Here is a 19693-nt window from a genome sequence, read left to right on the forward strand (position 1 = left end):
CCTCAGAGAAAGTAGCAAGTGGACATTGTGACCTGTCCTTAAACCAGACATGAATACTAGAAGGAAGCCTCAATGGGTAAAAGACACTATGCCCACACCCATACTACACATAGACACAAATAAATGTCATTTTTAAAGGTGGAGGAAAAAGCGGATTAAAATTAATTAAAAGTGAGTGGCATGAGCTGACTTGGTGGCGTATGCCAGCCACTCAGGCTGTAGAGGTAGAAGGATTTCCATCTTGAGCCATCCTGAGCTCAAAAACAAAAACAAGAACGAACAAAAAACTAAAAACAAGTCAGAATGGTGTATAGCTCAGTGATACAGCACTTGCCTAGGATATTCAAGGTGCTGGATTCAATTCCCTGTATACCGCCACCGCCCAAAGAATGGGCACGATAGCAAGTGAGTGGATTTATCTTCTTTTGTATGAAAACTATACATCAGGAGCAAGCAATTCCGTCCCCAAATGGGCTGTTTTCCCTTTTGTATGTGTTGTGGGGTGAGGTGGTCTACTCACTGTGGGCTGGCCTTAAATTCCAGGATATGCCAATACACCCTGCTCCAAAGTAATGTCTTTATAATCTGTTGCCTTCCCGGTTTGCCACAGCTCTGGTTCTGTGGCCTTTGAGTGAGAACCCATCTTGTTGAATTTTTGTAGGCCTGAGGAATCTATTTCTGAGCCTGCCGCCATCTGGCCCGGCATGTATCAGGAATGCCTACAGGCTTATTTTGTTTCCTCCAGTCCTAGTATAATTACTAATGTGATGTAAATATCTTTTTTTTTCAGTCCTCCTCGCCCTCTGACTAATATGAATGACACCGTGGTTAGCCACATGTCCTCTGGAGTGCCCACGCCCACCAAGAGGTAGGTATGTCTCGTACCTGGAAGCTGGGGGCAGACTTCTGCCGCTGATGCCCTTGCCCTTTCAGAAGCAGGGCTTGGGCAGAGTGCCCCACTGGGCAGGAAGACTGGCGTTCCTAACCCCACTTACAGTCTCTTAGTATCATTTTCTGTTATCAACCTCCCTCCCCTTCTGACTCATAATACAGCTGTTGACGTTCAGCTCTGGCGAGTGCACAGTGGAAATGCCACCGTGACAAGCAGCAAGCGGTGTCAGAGTGGGCTGGGCATGTTTGAGATCTTTACCAACACTAAGCACAATATACTAGTCATAAATTTCAACAATTTTGTTTTTGATTTTTTTAATATCAAAGATCATTTCTGCATCTGATTACAGTCTATAAATTAAATTAATCTCCTATAAAATACTCTTAAGTCATTCTGTGTTCATGGTTCATAAGCATTTAAGTTGAAAGGCCCAAGTCCTTCAGTCTTAGCTATACAAAGAATTTGCTGTAGGGTCCTTCAAGGAAAGAAAAGTTGATAAACTCCTCTCTCCTTTTTATTTAAATTTCTCTTGTTCAAAATCCTCATAGGCAGACTTAAGAGAACTATAGTGAATGACGTACTTTCTATTTGATTTAAGCTGTTCCATGACCAGAGCAATACAGAAACTCCCTCAAGGGCACAACCATTAAAGAATTCTTTCAACAGTCATCACTTGAAAAGAACACACACACACACACACACACACACACACACACACACCAGACATCCCAATTCACCCAGCATGACATCCCATCCTCCCTGGAAAAAGCCAAAACCACTTAGTGCCATATGTGCTGAGCACTTTGGATTAATGCAGCTATAGAAATGTGATCTTCCTAGTAATAATTTGACTCAATATGTGGTCCTGAAGGCTGCAGTGGTTGTTCCATTGGCTAAAACTCCCAGAGCAGCATTTCTCAAACCTGCAGAAGAGAAGAACCCCCTGGGGCACTTGTTAAAAGTACACATTTCTAAGACCATGTCAGACCCAATGAATCAGAATCTCCAGGAATAGGATTGGGAGAGGCTGTATGTGTTTAACAAGTTCTTCGGGGGATTTTTTGTCATCAAACCAATTTGGGGAATAACCTTAGCAGGAAGCAGAGGAGCTAGCAGCAGGGCTGCCCTAGAAAGAGAGCTTCAAGGCTGAGGACATCAGTGAGATAGCTCTGTCTGTGTGGAGCCCCAGGATCTGGACCAGGTAAGAGCACAGCCCACTGCCTCCCTAGAGCACTTCCAGCAGGGCAGCAGCCATGTCCTGGAAGTGGAGCCAGGAGGAAGTGGTGTGGGGCGCTGGGGCTCAGTCTGCTGGGTTGTGCCGCCTGAGTTTGGATCCGGCTCTCACCTGACTTTAGACATGTTTCAGTTCTTTAATCTATAGGGCTGGTGATGACATTCACCTTGTGGGGTTTGTGTGGGATTTAATGAACTGCCTTTATTATTTTATTGGTGATTGGATTAAGAAACCCAGTGAGAAAGACAGAGAATAGGTTACAAATTGATGTCCCCAAGAACCCAGAGCAGCCGACTGCAAGCCCTCAACATTTTATATATATATATATATAAAGCTGTAACATTTAAACCCTGCACTCTCCATTGAGTAATTTCTCACTTCAAAACTAGAAGGCGGGGCAGGTTGTTGAAAGAATTCAGCTTGGAAATTTATGTTAACTTTAGTAACATTGCTTGTCGAGTAGAGATGGACTTCACCTCAGTTCTTCTCATAGTTTATGAGTTTTGCTCCCCTGCATCACTAGAGTACATGAAGGCTCCAAGTGTTAGGGAGCACCAGGATAAGATGCAGGGCACGCAGTGACCACCGGTGAGTGTAGCTGACAGAGGCCATTGGAAAGACAGTGTCTTTCTGACAGTGTTCGGTTGTTTGGAAAGATTGACAGAAGGGATCCTGGACCCAGTCACTTTCACAGACAAACCTTAGACTTACTGTTTTAACCCCAAGTCCAAGTTACCAGTGTCAGTCCTAAAATTATCTCTGCCGTTTTTTTAGAGCTGGTTCAGACAGCAGAATATATTCCAGATTAAGACGTATAAAGTCAGCATTTCAGCTGGCACCTTGGTCTGTGTGAAATTAGTCCTAGAGCAGATATTGCAGTGTATCCATGGCAACCAACAGGGCTATGCAGCTTGGAGAAGCACAGCTCAAGAGAAGCCACTTGGGCACAAGATGCCCTACCCTGACACTGTACCGTTCGGATCCTGGGGGATTTCATGTATGTCCAGCAGACATTGTGGGATGTCACATGGCTAGTAATAGTTCATACATGTGGCTTTTCGTGGCTAGTAACCAAGGAGTCTAAATCGCAAGGAGCATGTTTACTTCCTCAAGGCTCAGCACTTTTTATTCCTGCTCTTGAGTGTATTCAGACCTGTGTTTCCAATCTGTGAAAGCCAAGTTCCAGCATGTCTTCCCATCCTGAAGTCTCCTCTCCAGAAATAAGCAGTTTCTTGTAGGACTCAGCACAAAGATCAGACCAGATCGGACAGGAAATGGAGTAGTAAAAAAAAAAAAAAAATTAAATAGGAAAATATTGGGCTGGAGAGATGGCTCAGTGGTTGAAAGCCCCGACCGCTCTTCCAGAGGTCCTGAGTTCAATTCCCAGCACCCACATGGTGGCTCACAGCCATCTGTAGTGGGATCTGGCGCCCTCTTCTGGCCTGCAGTCAGAACTCTCAAATCAGTCAATCAATAAATAAATGTTTTAAAAAAATAGGACATTTTAAGCAGTTTGGCTTCTTTCGTCTGTCCGTCCTCCCTCCCTCCCTCCCTCCCTCCCTCCCTCCCTCCCTCCCGCCCGCTTGCTTGCTGGCCTTGATCCACCTCTTGAGCGCGTGCACTACCGCACCAGCCTGTGGTCCTGGAGAGCAGAACCAGGGCCTCCTCATGCATGCCAGACTGAGCCACGACCTCGTCTTCTACTCTCTCTAGTAGGCATTGCAGATATGAACGGCTTTGGCTAGAGCGGTCAAAAATAATACTCTATCAGCCAAAAATAAAAGATGTAGATGGCTTTCTAAATGGGAAAGATTCTGGGTGTCTGTTGAGCAGTCACAAATTAATTATATTCCTGGAAGTTTCTACTCAAGGGGTTTGCTCTTTGTAATATCCCCAAATCAGGGAGCTGGAGAGGTGGCTTACTACGTCATCAGGAGGACCAGGGCTTGGATCTCAGCACCCCCTTTCAAGCCAGGTAGCCTGCACACACCTGTGACTTGAACCCTGGAGCTTGCTGTCTTCTAGGCTAGCGCAGAAACCCAAATCCAGGTTCAGGGAAGAGACCCTGCCTCAGAGGACTAGGAAGGGAGTGATGGAGGAGAACTCCTGGAGCACTCTCTGGCCTCCGCTCAGGCGAACACACGCACACACAGTTGCTTTTTTTGTTTGGTTTTTTGAGACAGGGTTTCTCTGTGTAGCCCTGGCTGTCCTGGAACTCACTCTGTAGACCAGGCTGGCCTTGAACTCACAGAGATCTATCTGCCTCTGCCTCTGCCTCCCAAATGCTGGGATTAAAGACCCAACCACCACCACCACCTGGCCACATTTGCTCTTATATGCGCACAAGACACACATACACTTACATGCACACAGGCACACAATAAATTTAAAAAAAAAAATCCTCTATGGATATTTCTATAGCTGAAAAGAAATTTTGTCTTTCTCTTCAACTAAATAGTTTCTTTCAATTATTTTCTTTGTATTCATTATAATGTCGCATTTTAAAACAGTTTGAAAAACTTTGAAAACTTAAAAAAAAATAAAATAAAGCGAAACCAGAAGAAGTTTGATCCCCTTTTCTTCCCTGTCATGGCCCAGCCTTCCTTTTCCCCAAGGCTCAGAACATGGATTCAGCTGTGTACAGCTCTTGCCCTGATACCCAGACAGCTATGGAAAACAAAGTTAGCATTTGATTTCAAATGTCTTTTAAAGTATCAGCTTTAATTGTTTGGTTAAGAAATAGAAGAAGTTGTAACTTACAGAAGAAGTTACAACTTATATTTCCAGTGGGTTTTTTTGTTTTGTTTTGTTTTCTGAAACAGGTCTCACACTGTAGCCCTTGCTGACCTTGAACACACTTTAGCCTAGGCTAGCTTCACACCTGAACATCTGTCTCTGCCTGCCAAGTGCTGGTAATACAGGCATTACACTAACAACACTCAGGAAATTCCAGGCATTCAGACCTAACTTTAATAGTTACAGACCCACAATGCACAGGCAAAGGTAGAGATGGAGGCTGGATTCCACATTGATCACTGGTAGAAGAAGACATTATCTTCTTCTCTCATAGACATCAGTCCGTAGTTGGCAAACAGACACACATACCCCACTGGAACAGATACTCCAAATATTCCTGGGGTTCCAGTGCACACCACAGCCAGGGCCCTCCAGGGACTATGCTTTTCTACCCTGTGATTTAGAAGTCCAAGAAAGGATTCCTGGGGCCTAGATGGTGTTCCTGCCTGTCACGGGCATGTGGAATAGGCTATGCCCTTGAGATCTGCGTCATCAAAACAAGCGTAGGGACATTTCTCTCGCTCTCTCTTTAAATAATAAGGCCGTGTTGTCAAGAAAGGACAAGGTCCCGGGACAGGAAATGATGAAGCTTGCTACCCAGCACCTAGCTATGTTCATATGTGCACACATTGCACACACACCCACATACACACACCTTCTCAGACCTGCTTCTGCTCCCAGGATTTTCCTCCCATAAGGCAGCTAGCTCTCTGTGCAACTATAGATGCTACCACACCTTTCTGTCCTGGGCCCTTCCTGCCTCCTGTGGAGAGCTCCAGGCTGAGGATATCCAGGTTGAAGCCATTGGTCCACATCAGATCTGAGTCTTTTGTGACTCTTCAGTCCTTTTAGCCGTGTACCAAATAATACACTCTTTTTTCTCTAGGTGATGTATTTAAATACTTGCATGGAGGTAAAGGTCTGCAAATAGACTGAGCGTGGTGCTCCATGCCTGTCATCTGGGCACTCAGGAGGTAATGGGGGGGGGGGGGCATTGGAAGTTCAAGGCCAGTCTTGGCTACATGAGTCTCAAAAAACAAACAAACAAACAAACAAAAAACCCAAAGATCTGCAAAAGGAAGGAATGGAAGCCAACAGGTGACATGGTATATTAAGTCACATCTGCCTGTACTTCTTTCTGAAACGCCGCCCAAAACTACAGACCCAGATGCAGTGAAGCAAGCCTTTAATCCCAGCACTTGCGAGGCTGAGGTAGGCGGATCTCCACATAGAGAATTTCAGGCCAGCCAGAGCTCCTCCTTAGGGAGACCCTGTCTCAAAACAGATAAATAAATAAGAACTACAAAGAAAATGAATCTATAAGAAGAAGCAGGAGATTTTAGAAGTAGCCAAGCAAGTGAGTGAGTGGCTTTGAAGGGGCAGACTAGAGAAAATGAGACCAGAGGTGTAGCTCAGTGGTAGAGCATTTGACCAGCATGTGTGGGGCCCTGGGTTTGACCTCCAGTCTGGGGCAGTAGGGGGATTCTTGAACAATGTTGTACCCCTCCATGGGTAGTCACCGTTTGCTAGGAATCCTGGGTAAGGGCAGGGCATCATCACCTAGAACTTTCTTACTTCAACATAGACTTTACAGGAGGGAAAAGTTTTTACATGCCAGAAAGCTCCACAGTGTAAAACACTATTCCTGAACTATGGAGAGTTTTGAGGTAGGCTACGCTGTGACAGCACCCAGATAGCTTGCTGACTGGGGAGAGCTCACTGGGTCATCCTCAGAATCCAGCAGAACGAGGAAAACCACAGTCTGCTGGCTTTTTAGATAGAGAACAAGAGAGGCGTGGGGGAAACGGTGAAAGGAGGCAAAATGAAATTGACTAAGCCAGAAAGTAGCCATACATGTGGCCTCAGCCCACTGAGTGGCTCCTCTATAAAACGAGGAAAACCGAGTCTGATTAAAAAGCAAGAATTAGTGAAGGTTGCAGGAAACAACTGGCTGGTTTGCATTCTTCATGAGAAGCCCTCCAAGTCAACACAGGAATTATGTTTTTTTTCTCCAGTCCTCTTTTGAAAGATAGAAAAGCATAGTAATTAAAAATTAACACATTATCGGAAGAAACTGCAGGGTCCTCTGTGTTGGCAGGCACCCAAAGCCGTCCCGGGCCTGGGCAGTCTGCCAGTTTTCAGCCTCTTCTGGGTTGGGATTAGATTCCATTTCCATTTAAGATTTAAGGTGGACTTTTTACCAGTTCTAACTCAGACTGGTACAAACAGAAAACTTGAATATTTCCAGACGGATAGTTGCAAACATAACTGAAAACTCGAAGCAGTCAGAAGCATAGTAGCGGGTCCTTTCCTCCTCTTGTTGGACTGAGGCCGACATCACATCTGAACAGGTCATGGCAGTACAGTGTGGAAGGAACTAGGGCGCTCAGTGTTCAGTTCCAACCAACAGGCTCTGGGGTGGTGTGTGTGGATGCCAGGCTCTGGAGATTCTGTAAATCGGGTGGCCGGGGAAGAGGAAAGATAATGTTCTGGGTTCCTTCCTGGCTTTCATTAAGGTAATGTTGGTCAAACACAGGAGGGAAACTCGGGCAAGAAGCCAGCAAGCTTATTTTGAGTTAGAGGTGCCTGTGGGACACCATAGTGTTCTTAGTACCTAATCCCCCATCTCCCAGCAAAGGGCATGACAAGGCCTAGATCCAGCGGATGACCCGTGGATGCTACATACACACTTTTCTCCTTCCCTTTGTTCCTGGACATTCTGTCTCTGCATTTCTCTAATTATGATCTCTCCCTCCCTCCCCACCCCACTGTATTGTCCATTTCATTCATTGGTTGGTTTGGTTTTTTGAGATAGTCTCGTGTAGCCTACCCAAGCTGGCCTCGAACTCCATAGCTAGGGATGATATTGAACTTCTTCTCCACCAGCCAAGTGCTGAGAATTCAGTTATGTACCTTCATGCCCAGTTTACGCAGGGCTAGGGTATGAACCTAGGGCTTCATATATATTATGTGAGTTCTCTACAAACTGAGCTACACATTCTCAGCTCCCCCACACACACGCACACACACATTTTTTTTTTACACAGTTTTCATATGCTCTGTGGGCTTTTTGTTCACTTTTTCCTTGTCTCCTCCTAAGGAGCCGCCTCAGGACTGCTGCTCTCCGGTGCTTGTGCTACACCTCTGCTTTGCACACCAAAGGAAGAGCCTGCAGCCCGCTGAGCGCCTCTCATCCCACCCAGGCTCCCTGTGCTTACCCAGAGATGGGTCGGCACTTTCTTTGGAGGTGGCAGTGTTTCTGAGACAGGGTTTCTCTGTATAGTCCTGACTGTCCTGGAACTCACTCTGTAGACCAGGCTGGCCTTGAACTCACAGAGATCTACCTGCCTCTGCCTCCTGAGTGCTGGGATTATTTTCAGTAGCAAACTATCCAGACACCCCAGCCTGCTTTAGCCAGTGAAGCATGTTGAGAGTGAGTCAGGGCTGTGGCCCCATTTATTTAGCTTGTGTCTCCTCCACCTCAGCCTCCACTTAGTCCTTTCTTTGCAACCAGGGATTTTATTGATTTGTTTTGAAACTTGAGTCTGATGGTGTTACCAACCTAAAAAGAACCTTGCAGTTGCACGGTTTTTCTCCACCTTGTGATAATACCATCCCCATGCTAGCCATACTCCGTCCTTCATGCTAACTGTAGGGAGTCCACTAGTCACACGGGCCTGTTAAGAACTTAGACTATGGCTGACAGGACATAGGAGATCACTTCAATTTCATTTTAATTAATGAGCGGTTAAAAACCTGCATGTGCACATGGGAAAGAAAGTAGATTTGTTTTTGTCTCTTTCTCCTGTGTTGTGATCTTCATTGGCAAAGGTTGTTGCTGTGGTCAGTATGAGGTAAAGTCATTTGGCAGGCTGCCTGAAAAAAACGGCACCTCACCATTTCCTCAGGGAAGGTGAGCAGTGTGGACAGGGCTCGGAGATGCCATTCTCTGTCACCTGGCTGGTGCAGATTTGCAGAGGACCTGACAGGTCATTTGGCCCGTTTGTCTTTCTCCACGGGTTCTTATTGGACAGCATCATTTGTCCTTGTTAGCTAATGTTGCAGGAAGGACCCAGAGGCAGTGAATCAAAAGATGCCCCTCTCTAATCCTTTCTCCACGTTTGGTCCTTCATGAAGAGATCAAGGTTGGGGAGATGGCTTGGTGTGTAATAGCCCTTGCTGTGCAAGCGTGAGGACCTAAGTTGGGATCCCAGCAGCCTTGTTAAAATCCAGGTGTGGCCATGTGTAACTCCAGCGTTGCTGGGGGCTGGGGTGGAGACAGGAGGCTCACTAAGGCCTGTTAGCTACCAACTTAGCTCTAGGTCAGTAGGAGGCTGTCTCAAAGGAATAAGGCAAAAAATAGAGAATAGTACAGCCGGACACCAGACATCTTCCTCTGGCCTCCACACGCACACATGCACACACACACACACACCGCAGGTATGTGTACCCACACACACACATGCACATGTTCCTTATACACTCTCCTTGCACAAAATAAAAATGAATCTGAAGGAAAGAGAAGACGTAATCCAGACTGGGACATTCTGTCAACCCACCTCTCCCACACTAATGCCCTGACATTGTGTTTCTTTTAGTGACAGGAAAAAAGGAAGCTTGATTTGCCCAAAGACTACTTACAGTGTCATAGAGGAGAGCGGCATTTTCTGCCTTACAGAGCTTGGAGTCTCAGCATTTGGAAAGGACTGTTGCAGTACACTGATGAATGTTCTCATTGTACATTTTCCCATTGAGGGATGAGGGATGGATGTCCCTTGACCAAGGGTGATCCGCAGCTCCTGCCTCCTACTGGAGCTCTGTCCTGCTGTTTTCAGTGTGTCCCTATCCTGTCTCCATTTCCAGAAGGCCTTTCCTGATGAAGTCATTGGGTATTCTGGTTATTTGGTGTGAGGGTTTTTGTTGTTGTTGTTGTTTGTGGGGCTGGGAGGTTTGTTGTTGTTGTTGTTGTGTTTTAGGGTGTTTAAATTTTATTTCGCTTGTATCAGTGTTTTGCCTGCGTGTGTGTAAGCCACACGTGTGTGTAATGACTGAAGAGAAGAACATGGTGTCAGGTATCCTGGAACTGGGGTTACAGGAAGAGTTGTGAGCCCCTGTGTGGGTGCAAGGAATCGGACCTGAGTCCTCTGCACAAGCAGCAGATGTTCTTAACCAAGGAGCAATCCCCCGGTCCCTGGGTATTTGTGTTTTAATTAGACTCTCCCTGGATGTCTTCCAGCCCCTTTGACAGGGGCCAGGTTTCCCCTGCTCTAACAAAACGCTAACATCTCTCTGAATCTGAGTGCTAGAAGGAGCCAGAGGAGTGTCTTCGGCTTTCCTGTTGGAAGCAGCTGGTTTCGCCGGCCGAGCGAGTGTATTAGATGGCCTTGCTAACGGAGAGCTACGTGACGTGTCTTCTTTGAAGTGCTTCAGTCCACTTGACCCAAGGGTCTTTCCCTCCCAGTCTTGCCTTTAGAAGATGAAAGAGGAAAACAGTGACAGAGTTTCAGAGGAATGGAGGTTTTTGTTATGCTCTAGATCCCATGTAGCTGAAGTGTGATCTCTTCCTCCTCCCTTCCTTCCCCAGCTCTAAGTCCCTGTAGCTCTATGGTTCCTTGTGTGCTGGCCTTCTTTGGGTCTCTGCTCTGTGCCTCCTGTTACTTGCTCCCCTTAGTGATTCCACATCTTAATTCCCGACCATGTCATTTTCCCAAGGTCCACCAAGAAACACTGGGCTGTGTCCCAGGTATCTCAAGCTACCCTTCCCTCTGGAACCTCTTCCTCCTCGTCACCTCCTCCCAGGGAAGAACAGCTCCACTTAGCTCTTTTCTGCTCTGCTCCAACAAGCAGTCACCACATCACTATTGTGATCTTTATGAAGTTATAATTTAAATGTAATTAAATTCACCAATTCAGTGTACATACCAGTAGTTGCTTTGTTTTGCATTTGACTCTTTTTTTTTAATTCTTTATTTGAAGCTGGGCAGAGTGGCAAAGGCCTTTAATCCCAGCGCTTGGGAGGCAGAAGCAGGCAGATCTCTGTGAGTTCAAGGCCAGCCTGGTCTACAGAGTGAGTTCCAGGACAACCAGAGCTGTATATACTGAGAACCAGTCTCAAAGCAGACAAAAAATTTTATTTGACATGCACTTTTAAAATTTGTATTATATTTTTAGCCAGGTGTGATGGTTCACACCTTTAACCAGCACTCAGGAGGCAGAGGCAGGTAGCTCTCCGAGAGTTTGAGGGCCAGCCTGGTCTATATATAGTGCTCCGGGTATATAAAGAGAATTTGTCTCAAGCTTCCTCCCCCCCCCCGCCCCCAGCAAAAAACAACAACAACAACAACAACAACAACAAATAAACCCAATAACTTGTATTATGTTTCTGTGTGTTTGGAAGAGGGAGGCATATGCAGGTTGAAGGACAACCTGTGGAAATTGGTTCTCTCTGTCTGTCATATGGGTCCCGGGGGTCACATTCTAGTATCATCAGGCTTACCAGTGAGCACCTTTACCTGCTGGGCTGCGTTTGACTTTCGATTTAGCTTGTTATTATTACCTTCTTTCCTAAATATTGGCTCTCTCGTTCTCATTTTGAGTCGTTACCTCCTGTGGTCTCTGTGCTGTTCTTGTGGATTGGTCTTCATTCATTTTGTAGGCGTTGTCTAGTATGTTTGACCATATTCCCTCCAAACGGAGACCATGTCGGAAAGCACCTGAGACCTGTGTGGCCATGTTTGTAACCACAAACCTGGCAGGAACAATGCAAATGATATGTTGTAGCTTGGAATGGCCCTGTTAGATTATGGAGCAGTCTATCCTGGGCTAGAGCGGGTTACCAGGAAATAGAACTTGCTAATTCCAGAGTTTCTCTTCCCTGGATTGTGTCACCATGGAAGAGTGTAACTACCATTCTTAGTCTCTCACCAACATCTCAGTGCATCCCTAGGGACACCTAAAATTCATCCAGGGCACTGACGACCCTGGAACATAGTTGGAGTGTAAGTAGGTTTAAACATTAGTCAAACCAGTCTGTGTGACTCTGGGCTTCTTTGGTTCCTAATATTGACCCAAATTTGCAATTAGAAAACAGACTTCCAAACATTGCAGAGATGTTGGCATAGTGAGTGAGATGTGTCTAGCCTTAGACTACTTTTCAGCCACCATATAGACTGGAAACTACATACCCTGCAAGTAACAGCCTGGCTTTGTTAGTAAAGTTTTATTGCCACACAGCCATGTCCATCTGACTACATGTTGTCCATGGCTGCTTCCTCCACAATGACAACTGAACAGTTATAACAAAAACCCCATGGTCTCCAAAGCCTAAAATATTCAGTACCCAGCCTTTTGAGAAAAGCAGTCAATTTAACTTCCTGAATTTGGAATAAGGATGCTGAAATGATAAGCTGTATTTCTAAAGACAAACTGCTCTTATTAGACTCTGGAATATCATAGCCAAGAAATAGAACTCTGGAAATCAGTCTGTTATGGCTCATTATTGAATTCAACATAGGAGATAATGACCTCCAATTACAGCAGGTTTTGGAGGCCCCTCACATCTGTTTCGTTAATAGTATCTTCTGATTATTGCAGGGGGGGAATCAAAGGTACAAAATGTGACCCCTGTGAAATTATTTAGAATCTCAAATATGGAGATGACTCTTAGTGTTACTTCACTTCAGCACGCCCATGGGCCTGGTAATGGGAAGGAGGGGTATGGCCAAGTGTTTGAATGCTCTAACCAAGAGTATAATAGGCATTTTCATCAGAGCCGCTGGTCCTTAGTAATTGGGAGGACTGCTTCCACCAAGGCAGACAGTATTAGTGAATAATTGTCCACCCATGCATTAGAGGTCACTTGATGCTTTTAGCCTTCCTTGGAGGTCATTCCCCTAAATGTGTAGCACTCTGAATAGAAGCTAAAGAGTTGCAAGACTGACATCATTGTCTTAACTTCTGTCATAGCGTTGCCATCTAATCTAAAAACTCAAACTCTCCATTTCGCGTTCTATTTTCCGCCCAGTATTTGTCGTTATCGTGTGATTATACTGTAAAATTATTACTCGTGGGCTAGCGGGACGACCCAGGGAGTGAGAGCGCTTGCAGCCCAGCCTGAGGACGTGAGTTCCAGCCTCGGAACCCACATGGTGCGAGGAGAGAGCCAGTGTCACCGAGTTGACCTCTGACTTCCACACTCGCCGTGGCACCCTTGTGCCCACACATGATTGTACATGCACACAAGGAGTGATTTTTGGAAAGGGTTACTCTTCATCTCCACTAGAATAGAAGCTGACTCAGTTGCTGTCAGTAATTAATTAGGTCTAAAGAAGTAATTATGCCTGAGTGTGTTTGGCACATGCTTCTAATCCCAGCATTTGGGATGTGAAGGCAGGATGATCAAGAGTTCAACGCCAGCATGGTGGCACACTCCCTTAATCCCAGCACTTGGAAGGCAGAGGTAGGCTGACCTCCAGGTTCAAGGCCAACCTGGTCTATAGAGGGAGTTCCAGGACAGCCACAGTTACACAGAGAAATAAACCCTGTTCACGAGAAAAAAAGAAAAAAAAGAGAGAGAGAGAGTTCATCACCAGCCTTAGCCACTTACCAAGTTTGAGACCAACATGAGGTGTATGAGACCATGTCTGAAAAAGTGGGTCATTGAGGTGACTCAGCAGAGAAAGGCTTAGGCCACCAACCTGACAACCAGTTCCATCTCTGGACCCACATGGTGGAGGAGAGAACCAACTCATGAGGAGGTTGTCCTCTGACCTCACACACGTACACACACACATCTACACATACACTGTATTCGTTACTTTTCTATTGGCTGTGACAAGACACCGTAACCCAGGTAACTTATTATGTAAGAGGTTTGACTTATAGCTTCAGAGGGTTAAGAATCCATCGTGGCAGGGAGGCGGAGCCCCAAGCAGCATGGGTGGTGGCTGGCACACCAAGCTGAGAGCGCCTATCTTCCAATGCAGGCATGGGGCCGAGAGAGCAGACTGGAAGTGGTGAGAGGCTTTTACTATTAAAGCCTGTCCCCGGTGACATACTTTCTAAAGTTTCACCACCTAAACCTCACCAAACATCACCACCCACTGGGGACCAGTGTTCAAATGCCAGAACATGAGGAGCATTTCTCATTCAAAACATCGCATGCTTTAAAAAAAAAAAAAAAAAAAGAAGGAAATTCAGGGCCAAAAAGATGGGTCAGTGGGCAAAAGCACTTGCTGTACAAGCATCCCTAGGATCCATGAGGAAGCCAGATAGAATGGGGCATATTTGTAACGCCAACATACCTAGTATATGATCAGAGGCAGAGACAGAAGACTCCCATGGAGGACTTGTAGACCAACTGGCCAAGATGGTCAGCTAACAGCTGCTACCTGTCACTCCAGCTCAGGAGATTCAGTGTCCTCCAGAGGCACCACACTGATGCACACAAACTCATGCTTACACAAATACACATTTACACATCATTAAAAATAGAAATAAAATATTCTTTAAATGCTAGAAACTTCCAGGTGTGGTAGTGCACATCTATAATCTCAGCACCCGGGAGGCAGAGGTAAGTGGATCTCTGAGTTCAAGGCCAGCCTGGTCTATGTATTGAGTTCTAGGCAAGTCAGGGATACATAGTCAGACTTTGATACACACACACACACACACACACACACACACACACACACACACACACCCTAAAACCATATGATAAAAGGTAGATGGAGGGGGCCGAGCACAGTGGAGCAATATGGCCAATAATATCATCCATAAGTCTGTAGGAGATATCATCTTGAATGGAGTATTCCACGAGGTATCTTGGCTTCTTCACAAACATACGAAAGAAGCAAGGGAAAGAGAACTACTCTGAATTGAAAATGGAAATGTGTCAGTCAAACACAAACATGAAAGAGACATATCGACCAAATGTAGTGGGAATCTACTTTGAATGGTGATTTTTTTTTTTTTTTTTTTTTTTTTAGCTGAAAACATTTTGTAAGATCTGAAAATTTTTCAAATGGGCTTCAGACATTAGAACAATGCCCAAATTACTAGATGTAGTAGCATTGAGATCCTATGAGACATTTTCACTATCTCACAGGGGTTCCCGGGGTAAAAGGTTGCCTGACATCTAATTATGATTAGATCTAGGTGCCTCGGGCACCTTAGGACAGGAAAAAGGTGTCTCAGGAGAAAGGGGCCTGCAAGGTGGCCCAGTGGGGGGAAAGCTGCCAAACCTGATGACCTGGACACCTTGATACCTGGAAGCCACCTGTGGGAGAAGAGAACTGACTCTCTGACCTCCACGTATGCACCGTGTCCACATACGCACCACCACCCAAGAAAGGAATGGATGCAATTGTCAAACAATAAAGTTCAGAAAGGAGGGCTAGAGTAATCAAGGTTGATTGAGTGGTGAGGTTTGTTCAGGTTTGGCGATGGGTGCCTGGAGAGCAGTTGTTAGATTACTCTGCAATGCCATCACTGCTGTAGACAAAGGGTTGTTGTTTTTAAGCTCGTATGCTCATGGATCTTCCAGAGACTTGCTGTTCTGCCATACTGTTAGATGCAATTCTGAGGCGTTCATCCAGGTGCTGGTTCTGTGAGGACACTCGCATCTCAATGGAATAGAGATAGCGTGCAGTAACACTGGAAATTCTTAAGTGGAGAAAGAAGTGTACCATTAGGGTGTCACTCAGTAATAAGTGGATTGACTGTGCTTAGTTTTTTTTCTTCTGCCAGAGAGCTTTTCCTAAAAGGTAATTCTATCCCAGAGCCCACAACCTGGGCAGAACTTGGGGAGCAGGGTTCTCCCTTCAGGACATGTTTCAGTTGACCAGATCGGAAACAGAAAAGCCCTCTGTGAATTAGTGGGGGCAGCTCTTCCATGGCCTATCACCGTTATTCCATTATGCATTGTGGTTTGATTGTTTTCCTTATCGTGATTTGTTTGTTTCTTCTTCTTTTACGTTTGCTGGTTTTAACCCATGTTCATTTCTCCCTCTGTGCTTGTGTCCTCCTTGCCTCCATCGTTCCCAGGTTACAGTGTAGCCAGGACATGCCCCATCTCTTGGCCGATGAGCATGCGCTGATAGCCTCCTATGTGGCCCGTCTGCAACACTGCACACGGTTAGTGGCTAGAGCAGCAGCAGCCCCGGGAGGGAGCGCAGCCAAGGCTGCTCGGAGGGAGGGGGTGAGATCTGGTTCCTGGGGTTGCCAGCAGCAGCAGCAGCTCTCCGCATGTGTGGTGCGATTGAACAGCTGCCAGCTGTGATTGGCAGAGTTAATCGCCAAAGCATTGGCTTCCATAAGAGAAGGAGCCTGGCTAAGCCTGGCACTCAACCTCAGCGTGGAGATAGAAAGTCTCCTCTACCGTAAGGCACAGTCCCTGCTGGTCCCTGAGAAGCTTGAGGTTCCAAAGCTGGAGCGTCCTCAAAGAAGACACATTAATTTATGTCCTCTTCTTGGGCAGCTGTCGTTGAGAAAAATGTACACAGGGAAAGGACTGTTTGGGGTCAGGGAGATGGTTCAGCAGGAAAAGGCCTTTGGAGATGAACGTAATGACCCAGGCAGTAGAAGGAAAGAATTAGTCCCTAAACATTGTCCTCCAACTCCACTGGCATGCCATCGTAGCCTGCCAACACACATGCATGCATCCACATCACACACAAAAGTAAAAACATACCTAAATGAAAGGACTGTTTTAGCTGTTGTGTTTCATACTGTTTCCAGTTACCAGTATGACTAAGCAACAACATTATTCAGGGGCATTTCCCTCTCCTTAAAGTCTTGAGGGAACAATCAGGTCCCAGGTGGGTTTGATGGGCTTCTCTTGTGGGCGGGATAAAGGAGCTGATAATGCATACTCTGTCAGAGAATTTCCCTGTGCACCAGATGGTATCTGTGTACTTATCCCAGCCTCTTGGTCTCTGAGAACAGAAGTATTTATCTCAGGCAGGGTAAGTAATGTTCTGTCAGTAAAGGCAGTTGCTCAGGGTGCTTGAAAGCGTTCATGGTAACCCAATAGCAGAATATTGCAGAGGCTGCTACTTGATATTTCAGCCCATGAGTTTATGGCAGGTTTAGCTAGCATCCTCAAGTCCCTAAGCAAGGATTGGTAACCACTGGTTCAGAAAGAGCAAGAGGAATGGAGGAGTGCCGCATCCTCTATGGTCTACAGTCTAAGGAAATGAGCCCATACTGCCTCTTATTCCATTATGCATTAGGGAAGGAACCAGAGATATTTTTGGCTGATTATAAAACTGTAAGTCAACTGGAACAGACAGATAACAAACCAATAATTGTTTTGTTTTGTTGTATTTCATGGCACTAGTGATTGACTTGGGGGCTTCATATATGCTAGACAAATACATTACCACTGAGCAATATCCCTAGTCCTCTTTTTACTTTTTTGTTTGTTTGTTTGTTTTTAAAGATTTATTTATTTATTTATTATGTATACAGAAGAGGGCGCCAGATCTCATTACAGATGGTTGTGAGCCACATGTGGTTGCTGGGAATTGAACTCAGGACCTCTGGAAGAGCAGACGGTGCTCTTAACCACTGAGCTATCTCTTTAGCCCAATCTTTTTACTTTGGATTGGGGAACAAATTACCCAGGCTATCCTTGAATTCATTTTGTGGTCCAGGCACACCTTGAACTTATGATCCTTTTGCCTTAATGTCCCATGTTGCTCTGGTCAAGTCATCATCATCATCATCATCCCTGTCTCCCTAAAGCTTCTTAGTGGACATGATGGCTCATGTCTGTAATCCCAGCACTCAGGAGGGAGAGGCAAAGAGGGTCACTGTGAATTCAAGGCCAGCCTGGGCTACATAATGGAGCCTGACTGAAAAGAAGGAGGAGGAGGAGGAGGAGGAGGAGGAGGAGGAGTAGTCAGCTATATCTGTGGAGCTAATTTTCCTTTATCAGGTACCATATTATCTGGTACCTCATCTGCATGGATCCTCAGACTATTGCAATAATGGATGAGGCTGGACATAGTAACACACACTTGTAATCCCTGTTCTGGGGAGACTAAGGCAGGAGAATTGGGATTTATGTCTGGGCAATACAGAAATAACTCATCCCCACCACCACCCCCAAAAATGAAGAGGGGGGAGGAGGAAGATGGGCTAGTTCACTTCAAACTGGACCCATGTGTGAAATGAGCATCGTACGGCAGGAGAAAGGGTGTTCAAAGGGAACATCTAATAACATGGACTCTGCAACTTGACAGTCTCCTTGGCCAACCTGGCTGGGATTCTCCTTCTTCCTTCAGCCAGTGTTAGTATTTTCTCAGCTGTCCATTTTTTCGTGATCCCATGGTTTCCTTAAGACCTAGCTCTATAAGGTTAGTTTTCCCAAACATTTGGTTAGAAATCCCCAGCTTGGGTTTTTGCAGGATGCCTTTTTTTCAGCCCTCCATTCAGAAAGAAGTTGCCCCTTCACTGATGTGGATGCATGGGGATGGTATCTGTAGCCTCATTATTTCCCTGAATCCCCTCATCTGAGAAGACTGAGTGTCTGCAACCCAGATGTCTACTTGTTGTTATTACCATTCTCAGTCATAAACCTTTCTCCTTGAGAAACAGAACAAGAATTAGAGATGTCTAACAGACACCTATTGAATTTTATCTCTTTGGCAGTGTCCTGGACAGTCCTAGCCGACTGGATGAGGAGCACCGGCTTATAGCACGTTATGCTGCCCGACTGGCTGCAGAGGCTGGAAACATGGTATGTGAATGGAGGATGCCAGGAGAGTTCCAGGGTGTAGCATCATTTGAATAGACATTGAATGTGCATATTACTTAGGAGAATAGTAATTGTGATGCTCGTGAGAGGGGGTTGCTGGGGAATAGAAGTAGGGAGCTGTGGAGGAAGAGAATGAAGGAGCTTTTAATTTTACCTGTAATGTTCTCTTTGAAACACAGATCACAAAAAATAATCAAACAATTTAGTTGTTCAAAAATATCAATACATTTAGTGTAAATGCCTAACAATACCAATCAAGGGAAAAAGAGAGGCAGTACAAATTACCACTGTCAGGAATGAGAGAAGGGACATCACTACAGATCGTACAGAAATTGAAAGCATGAGAAGAAATATTTTCTTCAATAAAATTAATAGCCCAGCCAGGTATGGGAGTGAATTCCTTTAATCTCAGCACTCAGGAAGTAGAGGTGGGTAAATCTCTGTGCGTTTGAAGCCAGCCTGGTCTACAAAGGAAATTCCAGGCTAGCCAGGGCTGCACAGTGTAACCCTGTCTCAAAAAATTAAAAAAAAAAAAAAAAAGGAAAAAAAAGAAAAAGGTTGGCACAGGTGCAATGTGCATATTTCTTGAAAGACACACACACACACACACACACACACACACACACACACACACACACCACAAATAACATGCGAATTAGGCAAAGAAATCAGTTAAATGTTAAAGAAATTGAATTGATAATTTTCCACAAAGAAAACTCCATAACCTGATGACTTTACTGTTGAATGTATCATGCTTAAAGGATGGGGGGGAAAATGTGAAAAGGTGAATACTCCATGATCAGCTTAATTTAGCCAAGGTATGCCGATTTATATACTATATTAAAATGAATCAGTGTAATTCACATTAACAATTTAAAGAAGAAATTTGTGAGATAATTTTAGTAGATGCAGAAAAGGCATCTGACGTAGGACAGACTTTCTCCCCTGAGCAATGCCTATACACAAACCTGCTAGTGTCAACCTTTAAAGACTAAATTCTGGAACATTCCTC

General features: G+C 45.3%; 1 protein-coding gene across 1 annotated transcript in view; it reads left to right on the plus strand.

Annotated features, from left to right (window-relative positions):
- Positions 1-19693, plus strand: part of Dtnb (dystrobrevin beta) — a 198671-nt gene that overhangs the window by 130611 nt on the left and 48367 nt on the right. The window contains 3 exon segments of the mRNA XM_036170283.1: positions 791-868; positions 15966-16055; positions 18576-18663. Of these exon segments, the coding sequence (XP_036026176.1) occupies positions 791-868; positions 15966-16055; positions 18576-18663 (256 nt within the window).

The sequence above is a fragment of the Onychomys torridus genome, chromosome 21 (assembly GCF_903995425.1).
Source record: "Onychomys torridus chromosome 21, mOncTor1.1, whole genome shotgun sequence".
Lineage (NCBI taxonomy): Eukaryota > Metazoa > Chordata > Mammalia > Rodentia > Cricetidae > Onychomys > Onychomys torridus.